Source organism: Melanaphis sacchari, unplaced genomic scaffold (assembly GCF_002803265.2).
Source record: "Melanaphis sacchari strain LSU unplaced genomic scaffold, SCAv2.0 Contig23_pilon_pilon, whole genome shotgun sequence".
NCBI classification, from domain to species: domain Eukaryota; kingdom Metazoa; phylum Arthropoda; class Insecta; order Hemiptera; family Aphididae; genus Melanaphis; species Melanaphis sacchari.
In genome coordinates this window covers 5,043,107-5,060,182 of record NW_020271114.1, presented here as the reverse complement: position 1 = coordinate 5,060,182, position 17,076 = coordinate 5,043,107, and the positions used below count along the sequence as shown (strand labels likewise).

Sequence of the window (17,076 nt, the reverse complement as noted above, 5' to 3'; positions counted from 1 at the left end):
ATATATTAATGTTGACGATAATATTTACAATAAAGGTTGAAAATATTGTTTAATTTTTTTTTTTTTTTAAATTTAATTTTAATTATATGTAAATATTATGTACTACGGAACACGTCAAATTTTAAAATAAAAAAAAAAAATTTTTTGAAAATAAAATTATTAACATTATTAATAAAAACTATAAATTATGAAAACAAATAATTATCAAAGAGAGATGAAATAATTAAATTAAAAAAAAGTAGACTTACCTCCTAATTACAACCCCAGACTTCTACTTGGTACATTTTTAAATTATGTAATATTGTAATAATTATTCAATTACAAACGACTGTGATTATTAAATAAACATAATAAAAATTACGATTCTTTCAATAATTGCTTTAAGTACTAATCATTAGTGTACAATTTTCAAACGAATACAAATTAATATAATCATATTATCTATCCACAGCTGCAAAATTTATGTTGAACTACTAACAGCTAGTAATTATCGCATCATCGCCTTGTTTAGTTTCTGAAACGAACAACTGTCGATAAAATCGATGAACCAGTACAAAGAGTTACCAGGAATAGGTACCTACGGGCTACAAAAAACGGTTTATATTATAAACACCTACGATTTAAAAAGTAAATAGTATGTTTTACGAGCTCCTATCAAATATTTTATACAATAATTATGAATTATGATGACTACTAATATTACGTACTATGACAAAATGTATAAAATATAATAATATAATCATCACTTTTAAATTTTAATGCTAATGTTTGTGTTTAATGTAATTTATAATAATTGATACGATATACAATCATGAATATACCTTTATATACATTATATATCCCATCCATTTCGCGTTCTGAGTAGTTCTGACCCGTTTATAAAATAGATAGAAATTTTCATCCAGTTCATGAAACAGCGATTTATTTTTTACACATTACGTAATTATACAATATGGATAACTTTTCAGAAAACATATATAGGTATTTAGTGGTGCAGAATTTGTATCGTAATCTGTGCATACACATGATGAAACAAATAATACGACTTACGAGTGTAATTTTTATTGATAAAAACAACTTGTCGTTGTAACATGTAAATCGTGATACCTATTATCGATATACTGTGCATTTTCGACAGTCGTATGGATATTAGTCGATAGTAATTTTTGATAGTAATTACCTATCTACGATGGGTATTGATAAATTGTGTAATATTTTATTTAAGTGTACATATTTTTGCTTGAATACTTATGGAACGTACTTAGGTCAATTAACTAAATTACTATTTTATACATATTAAATTTAAATTTAAATGTTTGATGAAAAGATTGAATATTTTAAAAATCTTGAAATTTTTTACATTGTTAACTAGATAAAAAATCTTATTTCATGGGTAAAATTGAGATAATAATTCAACACATAATCAATGCTAAAACTAACAGGTCGCTAAAAAATTAAAACAATAATATTTGTCGTCTTCTAATTTGAAAATTGTAATTCAAATTAATTATAAACATTTAGGAATAAAAAACAAGGTAAGAATATCATCTCTTGGAAAAAAGTTTGATGTTCTTTCCATAGCTAAAAAGCATTATTTAATCTGCAAAATAAAAAATTCACTGAGAAATGATAAATACTCGTAAAGTAAGCAAATTTATTATTTTGCTTAATTATTTGTTAGTTGTTGTTCAACTATTGTTGCTTTTTGTATTCTGAGTGAAATAATGAAGTTATTAGTTTTAGAATGAGTTATGTTTTTTATTATATATTTTTTTTCTGCAGATGTCGAGGAACCTCTGCTTATTTTCTAATATTAACATTTTAAATTTTTATTTTAAACAAGATAAATTAATTTAGTTTTTTTAATTTTTTATTTTTTATGTATTATGTACCATATGAACTATGAAGAAGTGTATAATGAATTAAAAGATTTTCATATACAAACAGGATATAAGGGAAGCTTCACGAGGAATTAATTAAAATACGTGAATTCAAGACTAGCAATAGAAGCTTTCTTGACAACTTGTATATTATGCAACAGTAGAAAACCAGTTAACCTTAAAATTGTCATTAAACACATAGTAAGTAAAAACTTTAATGTAAAGGGGCGAATCGACCTAGTGAATTTTTGATCAAATTTTGATTGTAAATTTATATGGATATTAAATAAAATTATCAAGACCCACCATACAAATATTTTGTCTCTGCAACCTCTGGAATCAAAAAGAGCGACTGAAGTAGTGAGAAATTTACTTATATTATTCCTCGCTTTCGTGGTTCCAAAAAATCTTGCAAAGTGATAATAATCGAGAATTCGTCAACACGAATTACAGAACTTAGAACTCTGTGGCCTGACTATGTTATAATATATGGTCAACCCAGAAATTCACAAAGCTAAATTAGTATAGAATAAAATAATCAAGATATCTAAAATATGTTGAGAACATTGATGGTCTATAATAATTCAAAAAAATGGTCCAATAGCTTAGAATTTGTCCAATTTCAAAAAAAAATTGTTCCCATCGTAGCTTAATTAGTAGATGTCACATAACGCCTTATTTGAAAGTGATCCAAAAATAGCTTTCATAACTTCAAAATTACCATAAAAAATATCACAAAAAATATTAACAAAATAAAATTTACTATTGTGTAACAAAGACTCGAATGATTCACATTACACGATTAAAATGATTGTTTTACATTGCAGTATTTGTGAGCAATAAAATAACGGTGGAAATCAACTCTACTAATATTATTATTGTTTGTTATTTATGCAAAAATGATGTAAATATCATCAAATCAAGACAACAATAGTTAAAAGGCTTATAAATATCTGCTAAAAAATGTTTAAGGTAAAACATATTAAATATTTTATTTAAAACTGTTATTAATATAAATAATATGAGTTCCATTGCTTACAGATAAGTAACCTTACAATTATTCAATTGAAAGCCGAAGATTATGTTGTAGTTTCAGTTTCTAAGATGAATAAAGGTTCATTAGACTCTGCTAATATCATTGCCATAGTTACAGAACAAAATAAGCTAAGTTGTCTTGGAATCATGGATTAGTTAAGGAATAGTACAATTCTTCAACTCTTTAACTATCTACATCTAATTTTACTAACATAATATCAGAAATCAATAAAGTAAAAGAGTTAAGTTTAATGAAAATAGTGGCTTTAACAACAGGAGGCCAAGGTTTACATAGTTTTAACTTTTGGGACAAATGTAAAACAAAAAAATACACCTGCTTTAAACCAAATCTAAAATAAAATAACCGTTACCATAGTACTATACTATATTCAAATTATTTTTATTATTTTTCATTTTTTTTTTTTTTTTTTTATTTATTTATTAATGATTTACAATATAAATTTACCTAATAATTTTTTAGGCATAATTAATATAGATTATTACAACCCATTTTTCTATTAATAAAAGTTATACACGTATTATTTATTTCATCACGTTTATATACAAATTACGAAACAAGTTTCGTAATACTAAATATCCGTGCCCATTTCATGATAAGTTATCGGGGTTTCATCGATTCCACCAGACTTTTTTAAACTAGGGAATAAAGTTTATCGACTCCACCAGTACAGGTAGTCTAAAAAAAACCTACCGATTCCACCCCGTCAAAGAAAAAATAATCTTCCTGAACAAAAATTATTATTTTATAAAGAACTGAAAAATGTACTTGTTTTTGTTAATTTATTAAAAGATGATAAAGCTAAAAAAATAATTGTTCACAATTTATTAGTTTAGCATCATCACATTATAAGAAATAATATTTTACAACTCTATTAACTATTGTATATTGTAAAAAAATAATACAATACACATGATAAAAATTCTTATTAAATTTAATTTGTATTATTTTGTATATATTATATTGTATTGTATTTATTATATTAATTATTTATTTAATTTTGATATTTAAACGATTAGTAATAGTTGAATTATTTTGTAGATATATTAATATATTATAATAACAGAAACAAGTAGACAGATTAAGAAATAAATTGGTAGGTGGCGGAATCGATAAGTTGTTTTTAGACTATCTGTACTGGCAAAATTGATTCTACATTGGCGAAATCGATAGGTCCCCAAGTTTTTCACATTGTGTAATTACACAATGAGTAAAAAATAAAGTTCTGTTTCATAAACTGGATGAAAATGTCTATCCACTTTATGAAACGGATCAGAAAGCGAAATGGATGGAGCATAGGTATTTATATATTGCTTTTAAAAAATGTATAAGTATGAAGAATGCACCAATTTACCTTACAGTTTATGGTTAATAATATATAGATACTATATTAACGGACAGTATTTTAAAGGGTACATCCACTTTTCTATTCGAAAATGGTTAAGAATGATAAAAACTTTCTTTAAAAGATATTTCTTCCACGTACCACATTTATATTAATATTTCGTCAATATAACTTTCTTCGCCAACCGTTATATAATAATATTTACCATGAAATAATACAATTTCAGTAACTAAAATATTAACACACATTCTGCGCGTAAATAATTTATTTTTAAAAGAACTCAAAGAGACAAAAATCTAAAAAAACAATTATTTATGCATTAATAACAGAAGAAAAAACAAAAAACCAAAAACATATACTACAGTGAAGGTAAGTACGTTGTGTGGTGTTATGAAAAAAAAAATGCTCCTGATAAAAGTAACACAATAATCTTGTCCATAAGTTATCTACCTATCCGGAATATTATTATATCCATACGCAGATATCCATCTATATACTGCTATATTAAGTAGCATAATACAACTGTATTTCAATATTTAACCTTTATCCATTTTATATAATGTTTGATACACCCGAAAAATATTTTAATTTTATTGTGTCAAAAATAAATAAAATTTAAAAACATAGGTTCTCATAAAGATAGCTTCAGAATATTTAGAAGTAAAAATTATTAAATATAATATATTTTTAAAAGTTTTGTGGTAATAACTACATGACAGTTCAAACACTGAAAAATAAATAGAAAATGTACTAGCATTACTGAATATCATAAAAAGCTCATGGCAGTAAAGAAAAATGTCTTTCGCATTCAATCTCGTTGTTCATCAATTTGACTGTATTCATACAGATAATTCTGTACATTTATTTTATTTCATACTTGGTAAATATATCATCATTCTGAGCCACTAATTTTTCATAAAATTATATTCATTAGTTACGAGTACTGCAGCTACGAGAATATGGGAAAAAGTCAACGTTTATTATTAAACACATACAGGAACGAGTTAAATCATTTAAATTTTAAATGTGTAAATTGTAGCTATAAATGTAATCGCTTTTACAAAACTGAGACACACGAACGATTGACAAAAATTCTAAGTTATCGTATGAATTATTAAAACATGTTTTGTATTCAAATGAAAAACTTTAAATTACCAAATTCATAGAAGTATTCCAGAACCATGAAATGAAACAGTTTCTGGATTTAGGGTATAAGAACTTTTAAATGTGATTGCTTTAGCGGTACATATACATAATATATTAATATAATGTCAAGTAAGTATGTTTCTGTCAAAAAACTTCGATGTAACTCATTTTTCATATAACCATATACAGTAATTAGCACATTATTATTATTCTAAAAATCATTCGTCCTTAATATACTATGATAAAACGAACTATACATTATAAATTTAATTTTAATTTTTGACAAATGGTTTTTTATAACATGCTAATATTTTAATGATAGTTTTTTTTTTTTTTCATAATAGTAGTAATTACCTCTATAAAGTTATATTTTGCCTATCTACCTCTTAATTCAAATAAATGTTAAAATTATAATATTCATTCATTTTTTTTTTTATTATTATTATTACACTAATACATTGTTTACACTGCCAGTTTTTATTACACATGATTACATGAGTAGTTGATAAGTGACAACAAAGATATGAAATTCAGCATAATATTATTTATTTTTAAATTAGTTAATAAAACATTAATTTTAACTGATACATTAAATTAAATTACTTATGAATATAATTCTAAGTTTCATCGATATCTAATCATGTATGTGTGCCTATTTATATATACAAGGTGATAATTTTAGAAACTCATCTCAGTTGATTTTAATTTTTTTACTTATAATATCATGTATTTTTAATTCTACAAAAAATATAACTAGTTTTTTTTTTTAAATTGTATGACATTTTTTAATTTTATAATTCACATTGTATCATTTTAAAGATAATATTTTTCTAAAAATGAATATGACGCATTATATAAATACTTTATGTTGAACAATTTATTCAAGTACTAATAAATGCTTAAAATTTAGTTAATCTAAGTAGAATGTGCTACATAAAAACTTTAATTTGAATTTAATTAAAATCTGATTTTAATTTTAAAAAAATAAATAAATAATTATAGCCTCAAAATATTTATACGAGTACCTACATTAAAACATTTGTATTTTCGACTGTGAAATAAAAAAAAATAAATAAAAAATCATTTCAACAACAATTGGTAAGCATTATATATTTAAATATTTTTCAAATATATAATGTTACTATAGAATAAAATGCACGTTAATTTATGGATATTCTTAGAAAAAAGGAAAATTTGTCTTATTGCTGGGAAGTTTTTCTTTTTGTTATATAAAATAATTTGTACAATATACAATGCATACAATAAGTAAAAACAAGGAAAAGAATCAGGAGACGGTGTATTATCATAAAAATGTTTTCTGTTTTATATGTTATTTTTATTACATAGATACCAAATAATACGTTACGTTTTTAAGATCTAATTTATTACATTTCGAAAGTTTTATTAATGGGTGGCTTCTTCAATCAAATTGTTTTTCTTCTATTGTTGTAAATTAGCTCATACTATTATTGTGCAGCAGGTACAGATTGTTTGTTTATAATAAAGTTAAAAAAAAAAAAAATGAAAAATTATTACATAGTTCATAAGATATTAATAAATGTGTGCTCAATATGTCAATATGTTCTATTAAAAAAATAAATAGTAAAATAATAAAGCTTATAGATTTCAACCAATCATACTGTCTAACCACTGATAGCCTTTACGAGAGAGTTAACCAATTTTGCCGAGAACTCCATACAAGACTTGCCCGCGTTAGTGGTCATTAGCGATTTTCCCTTGAGATGGCCGGCTAATACGTTCATTAGAAATTTATACTTACTCACGTTAATCGATTTAATTCCCAAGCACACCGTTCCCTGAAAACCATAACAATTCATACACCGCTTACGGCAAATATTAGACACCAATAATGTAGAATATGAATAATCACATTAAACTATTGTTATCTTGACCTGCGTCGCGAATCGCGAGACAATTTAATTTATTAAAATTATGATCAACATGGCAACAAACCAGGGGCGTTATTTAGGGTAATGCAGCGTATACTTATGAATACCTAAAATTTATCAAGACATAATTTGGCCTGACTATAATTTTTCTGTGCCGGGCAAAAATTATTCTTTTTTTTTATTCATAATTATTAGTCTCAACTCTCAAGAATGGTACCTATGTTTTTTCCAGAATAGTGTATAAAATTATAATTTATAAATAATTTAGATTTATTCTATGCCATAACAATACTGTAACTCGTATTTCAATATTGTTTATCTACCTAACACTCGATATTAAAGACACTTGCTATGATGTAGCCAAAAAGTTAGAATAATTTTCATATTTCACATTTCTTACAAATTTATAATGAATAATTATTGATATCGTTGTACATTTTTAATTTTTAATTTAGGTTTATTTCATATTTTGAAAATAACTCAATTTTAACAGACAAATGCAACCATTTTGTAACCTCTTTTATCATAGAAGATAGAATTCAAGAATATTGAAAATTACTCAGTGCTACATATATTCAGTTAAAAATTTCAGGATTTGTTTTATTTTCTATAGTTTCTAAAATATAAATAATTAAATTTTAAATAAAATAATGTAGATATTACTTGATATTATTAGGTATACACAATATTGATATCATATTAAATCATTATATTAATGACATTTTTTTTTTTAATAATTATAGTTTAATATATAAATATATAATATATTGGCCTACTGAAAATTTTTTTGGCCTGTCTTGTTGTTAGTATACCTTACAAAAAGTTGAAATGACGCCCCTGCAACAAACCTTATTAATGGGACAGCCCTTCGGCAATCCTAGTGTATTCAAACTCGTTTCAATAAAACTCGACGACTTGATAATATTGTCTAGCTGTTTGCAACCGTCCTTCTTGCCCGACATCTTTGTTAAGTCCTTTTGGACAGTGTAGTCGATCTGGGAATTGGATGATATTATTAAAATATAGGTATGGGTATTATAATACATGACTATACATTATTATATGACACCAGACCCTCATAAATCACTGTGTAGAACTATTATTATACAGAATAGGTATCTATATGTGCTTACTTATTATTTATCTCTTAGCCGAGAGACTCATGATTTCGGAAAATGTCAAATCCTCGTGAACGATATGAACCATAATAATAATAATAATGTATACTATATGACGTGAATAATATAATATATAGATAAAGTTAAATATCAAAAAAAAAAAAGAAAAAACGTAGTTAGTTACCATACGTGATTAGGTACAGGAAATATACACCTACCCGCGACGAACGGTGCGTAACGATTAAATTGTGTACAAAGGCATACGTATATTTGTATATTATCAAAACGAAAACGAATCCTCTACACGCGATGTTGGCATTAAAAACCTTTATAATTCAATTTGTTGATACCCGTATAAAATTTAAATTATTACGTATCCGATAGCGCACATATCACATGAAGTGCAACATAATAATATTTTATGTATAATCGCGTCAACAATAATTCAACGTCGGTGTAATTAAAGTGTTGCGATTATATTTCGCAGAAAAAGTAAAGACGATAGCACATTTAGGAATATTAAAAATCTGAAGCGAATAAATATAAGCATACTATTATTCTAAACATAAAATTTATGTCCAAGTTTTGCATTTCTTAGAAACAATTTACAAGTAAAAAAAGAGATTCTCAGTTGAAAAAAATTAATTTACATGAAATTTAAATATTTTAAATTATAATTTTTAGGTAAGCTTAAAAAATTCAAAAATCAGAATTTGTATAAATATATCATTGAATGAAAAAATGGTAGATCACTCTGTAAATCAAACCTAATCATATGATCGGATATTTACTTGCTATTTTATTGGTTTTCATGAATTTTCTGTGCTATGTACATATTATGATATTGTATACGTATTATGTAACATTTTATGAGTGTGTAAGTGTCTATATAATAATAATATTATTATTGAAAAAACATACTTTTTTGCGTAAAAATAAAAAGTATTAGGCATAGTATCAAATAATAAATATTTACTATTGTACTGGTGATGTTAGCATGTGAGGTAATGCATCCGTTGAAATGTACTTCGCAATTGGGTTTCAAGACGACGCTAAATTTATCGGACAATTCGATAATGTTGTTTGAGTCGCAGTTTCTGATATAATCGATTACTAACTCGTAACCACTCTATACAAATCAAAAATTAACTTAATAAATAAAATTAATATCTACTTAAATATTCGCGGAGAATACTTATTCAAGTGCGAACCTATCCCCCTTCATCAGTCACCAAAATTACTATGTCTATGAGGAGTAAATATATATTTATCAGAAACATTTTTTATCTATTTTAATTTTAATTTATATATTTGTATTTTATTTTTTTCTTTTATTATTTTTTTCATAAAATTCTATACAAAATTGAATAGGTTTATTCATGTAAAAAAATTTTAGGAACAATTAAAATTATACAATAGTATAAAATGTCTGAAATACAAAAAAGCTAATTTATTAAGTCTGTAAAATTTTCATGACGACATATTATTATTATTGTTCCACGGTCACTGAGTGTGAAAAAATTTAATACAGGCATAATATATGGATAAGCACAATACGGATTGAGATAGTTGTAATAAAAAGGTCTCCATTTTATAGGTACATATATATTATACGTACTATAATATTAATATTTATGGGATAGCTAATCTTATAACGTATATCGTACAGTTTCAGTGTTTAGTTGTCTGTTAATTACACAACTAATTTAAGTAAGTTTTAAATGTAGTTCATCCATTTCTATAAAAATATATCATGATTTCAAAATGAAATGATAAATGCAAATTAAACACAAATGTATTGATTTATTTTCGGTAATAAGCCAAAAAATGTATAAGTATAGAGAAGAGATTTAGCATTATACAAATTAAAATTATAACAAATATAACCAATATTTCGTTAATTAAATACGGGTCGTTAATTTTTTTTTTTTATTTAATTACATTTTTAACATGTTATTTATTAAATACATAGTAAATGTAATTTTTTATGAATAATTATTTTTTTTTTTTAATTTGTTATTATTACTACTAATTTTACGTCTACAATGGCTACAGGGATTAGATATCATTATTGAGCTCAAAAGTGAAGTAAAAATTTTTCTTAATATTAAGCTCAATCTTTTAAATTCAATAATATTAATATTATAACAACCTTGTAAATTCCCATATTTATTATCTATCCATACCACTATTATTATAATAATATTTGTTTAATATTATAAGATAAATCTTTAGTTTATGCCTATACTATATTATTATATTATATTCAAAATATATTTTTATCAACAATAGTAAATTAAATTAAATTATTAAAAATTAACGTATAATGATAATAATATAATATTTTATTATAGTACAATATGTAAATTATAATTATAATTTTATAAAACTTGAAAGTATGAATATACGCCTATACGACCTACAACGTCCGGTACTGTATAAATACTGGCGGAATTTTAGTAATAGCAATACAATACAATCAATCCCGATTGTAAACCAGCAAAAAACATTGCATAACTCTATTACACGTAGTCATATTAAATATAACCGGAAGAGATTATACAATATTGATACAATATCTATAAATACTAATTGTAGAATTCTTAACACATATGATATAGGTACGTAGAGCTTAAATTCAAACCAAAGTAAAGAAAAATATACATAATACGCCCCGTTAAAATATATCTTTTAAAACTTCAAACATGTATAAAATGTTCAAAACGTATAAGTAGAAATAAAATCAAATATACGTATGTACATTTTTTAATATTTCTAACCGAAAAAATCGAACTTATAAAGTAGATCAACAATATGCTGCACGCGTGCACAAATCTATATAAATCGATTGGCATTATTCAATAAATCAAATCAAACGAGGATTGTGAGAGTGTAGTTTTTTAATCTTCTTCGATGTATTTCACTGACTATTACCGCTTACCGTTACCATACACTTAAGGAAAAACCAATCAAAAAAAGTGTCGTGACAGTTAAAAGTTTTAAGCGATTTGGATTTTAATGGCAAGCTCCGATGGAAATATTTTTTTCAAAAGTGACGATTCATCATTCCTTAGAAATTTAATATATATCAGAATATATTATATTATAGTGATACTACTTAGTATTCACATTCTGTGAATCTAACGAGTGGAGTTTCTTAATAAACTATGGAGCGTGTCTGTCTGGATATTTCTTTAAATAATATATAATCCATGTTTGCCTGCTAAGTAATCTCCTTGAACAGAAATATTAGCCGCAAAACAACTAATATCAATTGAAAATATGTAACAATAATTAATAGTTTACAGATAAAATCAGAAAAACAATATCGAATTCTTGGTGCAAGTATTATGTTGTACCTACTTATGAATAATTTTATCGAAAAGTTTTATGAAATGATAATCTGCACATCTAACCTATACAAAATAACAATAAAAATTAAAAAGAATCGATGATAAGTTTCTATTTGAATAAATAATCCCGAATAACCAACTAAGGGAAAAAATAAATAAGATTACTAAAATTTCTACCAATCATCCACGTCCACGTCCTTCAAGCAATTTACCATTACGACCGTAATTTATCCGTTTATTAATGTGTACCTATATATACTCGTAAGTAGACATTTTTTACCTCGGAGTTACATTTTATCTCTTCCCGCAGTCTGTCTCCAATAGCGATTTATCAATAGTGACGTATTAAAATCTATTAAAAATCACTTACGCAACAACGAGCAATCTCCACGTACAATATCAGAACAATTATTGACGAGATCAAAATAAACGTCATCGGAGCTTTCATTTCAATAATTGGTATTTATCGTAGATATAATAACATCAAATACATGTGAAGTTAAACTTAGACTGGTACGCAAATTGAATATTGAGTATAAAATGATATAATAAGCTTGATTTTATAATAAAACGTATAAATCAACTAACGATGTCGACTGCAGAACAAAGTCATCGGCAATTTTATAGATTTTTATCGTTTTTCGATAGAACACACGCTAATGGTATCTATATTATGCGCTAAATATAAATGTATTATTACATTTACTTTCCTACTCGCAGCCACTAAAAATTATTATTATAATACATTGTCATGAGTCCATATTTTAACAGGATGGCCGAAATTGGTTTGACGTAACCAAAGAGACAAGGCCAACGCGTACGATCAGAATTTAATACGCAAATAGACCTATATACGTAGATTTTGTTATCAGTTATAATTATGATATTATTACAGTAAAACCTGTGTAACATAGATGAAGTATTTAAAAAAAAAATTTTTATCCGTTAAGAATAGAAACCGTTATGAAATGGAAAAAAATATCTGACCGCTATCGTTTCCATATTTTATAGGTTTCACTTATAAAAATAACAAATTCCTTAGAAAAATGAGTAATTCAATAATCAAAAATCGGTTAAATTTTTTTTTTATTTTTAACCAAATATTTAAATCCTGAACCCTAGATCATTAATAATTCCTAAATTAATCTATGTTAAACACAATATAAACGAATTTCGATTAAGTAATTGAAGACTAGACTTATGTCTAGGTACCAAATTATAATAAGTTGTTCAAAGTTCAACATTTATATATTGAAAAAGTCCAAAATGTATTTTTATTCAGAATATGAAATCAAAAATTTTTATTATAACTTAAAATAAATATTAACAGTTTTAAAGTTAGAAAAAATTGTAAAATAATGTTACTTTTCAATGTCATCAAATTATATGAATACAATGAACGAATTTCAAATAATTTATAATTCTGACCGATACTCTGGCGCAGAAAATCTCTTTAATTCTAATTTGGTGACTATATAAACCACTAAACCACCGTAAAAAAATAAATAATAAACCTAAACATTTTACAACTCTATACCTTCTACTGGAAATTTTTCTCATTATCTATCCATGAAAATATACATTACTTAAATATTATCTACTAAAATTTATGGTATAAAATTATATGCCATAGAAAATAATTTTTACACAGAATCATTATCCACCAGTCACAATCACTGACACAAAGTTTGAAACACCAAAGAATACTTGCTAAGGCATCATTATTTTTTTTTTATAAAATTGCATGATGATTTTTTTAAATTTTGTTTTGTATTTCGAAATGAACGATTATAAGAAACAGCTAAAATAAAATAAATAGTATAATTATTAATATTAGATAGAAAAATGATAAAAAGTTTATTAGAAAAATTGAGCCTTAAAAATTACAATGTGATTATTTTTTAAGTGCTAATAATGTTAACTAATAATTCTCATAATTTTGAATCGTAATTTAAGTATGCTCCATATTATTTATGAATTATTGTACATTTATAAATTATAAAAAATTGTATTTTTTTCTCATATGGAACATAATTGAAGTGATTATCAGCAATGATTTATTGTAAGTAGTTAATGCGTTCGATGGTAAATTATAAGTGAAATATAATAAATGTTACTACTTCAAATACTTCCAAATTATTTTTGGAACAAAACTTGGGTTTATAACTTAATTTATCTGTGGTTACCTGACCAGTAGTATATTTATGAGGAAAGAGATGGTTCAATACAGCCATATTAAATGTTAATTTTTAAGCAATCACAAACAAAATATTAATATCTTAGTATATAATTTTGTTTCATAATATTTTTATGCTTTATGCATGATTGTCACAATGTCACAGTTGATAATTTACAAAAATCATAGTGACTTGAATAATAGATTATACAGAAAAAAAAGTTGCAATATTGACTATTGATACTGTCTTAGCCATGATAGATTACAATATCAATCATTATTATTCATTATATGATGAAAATTAAAAATATTTTTCGATACTTGTATAATTTTCGTTTGTCAGTTTATCAGCATTTTAATTTCAAATATTATGATTATTTTTGTTTTATATATTATGGTTTCCTATTATTCATTTTATTTTATTTAAATTAATATCAAAAAAAATTATAAGTAATATTGTGTTCTTAGATCGTATAAATTAATCCAATTGCATCAATTGCGTCCTATTTCGACATTTTATACTTGCTTACTTGTTTCTATTGCGTCCTTACACTTTAAGTCAAGTAAATTAAAAATATTATTTCTTGTGTCTTTAATTTATACCAAGTTCAAGTAAACATACATATTTGTTGTAAGTGGCGTACAGGTCTATAAAAAAAAAATGTATTTATTTTTATTTGATAAAATTACGAAAATTAGATCTTATACACCTAAATCATTTATCTATTTATATTTTAAAAATCATATTTCAATTTATTTTGCAACGTATACCTATTGTTAGTCGATAATTAATTATCTCGCTCTAAACAAATGACCATCAAATATTTTAGAGTTTAGTTCGTTTAATAATTTCAAAATGGGGACCGTTAAAAATAAAAGCAACTTTTGACCATAAAAATAAATACGTTTATGTCATAAATAATTTTAAACATTGTTTTCATTAAATATTGACTAAAAATGTTTAAAATTAGAGTTATATTAAATTAAACGTTATGTTATTTGAAAATAATTGGATTAGAGATATTAAAAAAATTAATGTATTTCAACTAATCATTGTCATGAATAGATATTGTCTAAATTATTAAAGAGTCAAGATATTCGAAACAATTTTAAAGTAAAATTAACTGCGGTATTACTGTAAGACCATTTTAAAATAAATAACTAATAACTAACAAGGATTGAACAAATATTATATATCATACTGAATGTAATAGTTATTGTTTAACTCATTGAAGAAACGATTTCAAATTATTACTCTACTGGTCCTGATGAAAACGATTAAAAACTCATACTTTATGAGTATATTATTTCTAAATAAAATTCAAATACAATTATTAATTATTTTTAAAATTATAAATTATTCATTTTTTATATTTTTGAAAATGCATTATGTATTAACCATAATGATTGATAATATGATTGGTCAAAACTACTCAAAAGCTAATAGCAAAAAACAATTTAATAAATTAATGACTATTTAAATAAATTGAAGATATACATATTTTAATGATTATTATGCAGTTGCATCTTCAGTTTCTTGTAATAAATTAATAAATAAACACTAAAAAAATTTTTTTATTTTAATTTAAATAATGATATTTGAATAAGAATTTACCATTTGCAAATACATTTATCAAAACATTTGTCATTAACAGAGGATGCCAGTTGAGTATTAATTTAGCTTTAGTTAAACTAAATCCGCCTCGAAAATGAATAATCCAATAGCATACGGAATATAATAGTAATAAACCAATAACCTAAAATATTCATAAAATCCAACATGATTAAAATTAAATAAAAATTCAATAAAGTAAAATAAGTATCCGAAATATTCTAAAGACTAGCGTATAATATGAAGCAGTTTTCGGAGGTTTATTTAGATATTTCTCTTTTGGAATGCACATATATTAATACCTTAATAATAAATTACACTTCAGTTTCAGTTCCTCTGTTTATTTATTTTCAAAATGATCTCAAAAATGTATAATTATCAAAATACTGTATATCTCTTTAGTTTATTTAAAACAATTATGTCTTCGTAATTAAAACCATCTATAGCACGAAACAGTTGCTTAGTATCTGAACAAGTCAAACTAATGTACCAAATTTGGAAGTTAAAATATTTTGTTTTTTTTTTTGTAAAATGTTTTTAGTTATTTATATTTTTAACGTTCCTACTCATATAATTATTACATTTAAAATTATTATCTTGTATTTTATCAAACTTAATCTATTTTAATTTCGTATTCATTTACTGTAGGTTTTTATGATTTTTGTTGAAGTTATTAATTTTCTTAAGCTATTTGGTGGAGAAAAAGTTTAAATTAATCTTCCAGTTATTCCAAACAAGTCCTGTGAATGTAACATTCTAGTTCTTAACCAAAATTTATAAATGAAAAACCGGTATTTAATCTTCCATACACAAGAATACCATTTACGATATATACTATTTTCTACATAAGACATAACTATTATTGTTATTACAAGAGTATATTTGTTATTTTATTTTAATTATACTTATAAGCTGGCATTTTATTTTTATTGTTACCTCTTCTTTCAAAATTTTATTCGATTACTAAAATACTTCAAAGACATATTTCAATTAAACGAATCAAAATAGTTTTATATTTTTTTAGTGAAATTACTTACATTTTTATTTATTAATATTGCGAATAAATTTTCAATTAAAGAAATAATTTCTATTTTCATAGATAATATTAACATACACTTACAATAATAAAAAAATAACAAAAGCATAAAAGTAGAAAGTATGAAGAGATGGAAGTGTAATAGTTAAGAAGAAAAATTTAAGTCCCCAATAAAGAAAATAGAACAGACGTGTAAAATTATTTCCCTTGTAATGTATTACAATTTACAAGTAAATGATAATTCCAAATTTGTAAAATGTTTAAATGTGCTCGTTAACGATCGGCGAGTACAAACACAATAAATTGATAATCTTAGTACAAGGTAAAACAGAATAATAAACAAATATAATTATTTTAAATTCATAAGATAGATACTGCATTTAATATTAATATTACTATTTAATTACTGTGAACATATCCTGCTTGAATAACAGATGATAATTTCC

The 17,076-nt window shown here is 24.2% G+C and overlaps 1 protein-coding gene across 1 annotated transcript; it reads right to left on the bottom strand.

The window, feature by feature from the left end:
• Nucleotides 1-6,996: 6,996 nt before the first annotated feature.
• On the bottom strand, nt 6,997-12,254 carry LOC112594767. Its single transcript, XM_025339739.1, has 4 exons — nt 12,177-12,254; nt 9,430-9,582; nt 8,184-8,330; nt 6,997-7,242 (listed from the first exon to the last, which is right to left on the bottom strand). The coding sequence occupies exons 1-4, from the start codon at nt 12,252-12,254 to the stop codon at nt 7,069-7,071; spliced, it is 552 nt and encodes a 183-aa protein (XP_025195524.1). The 3' UTR covers nt 6,997-7,068.
• Between the last annotated feature and the right edge of the window lie 4,822 nt (nt 12,255-17,076).

Coding starts and splice junctions, on each gene's coding strand:
- LOC112594767 (XM_025339739.1), bottom strand. CDS start 12,254: ATGAAAGCTCCGATGACGTTTATTTTGATCTCGTCAATAATTGTTCTG. Junction 9,583..12,176: donor TGGAGATTGCTCGTTGTTGC/GTAAGTGATTTT, acceptor TGATTTGTATAG/AGTGGTTACGAGTTAGTAAT. Junction 8,331..9,429: donor CTAACATCACCAGTACAATA/GTAAATATTTAT, acceptor TCCAATTCCCAG/ATCGACTACACTGTCCAAAA.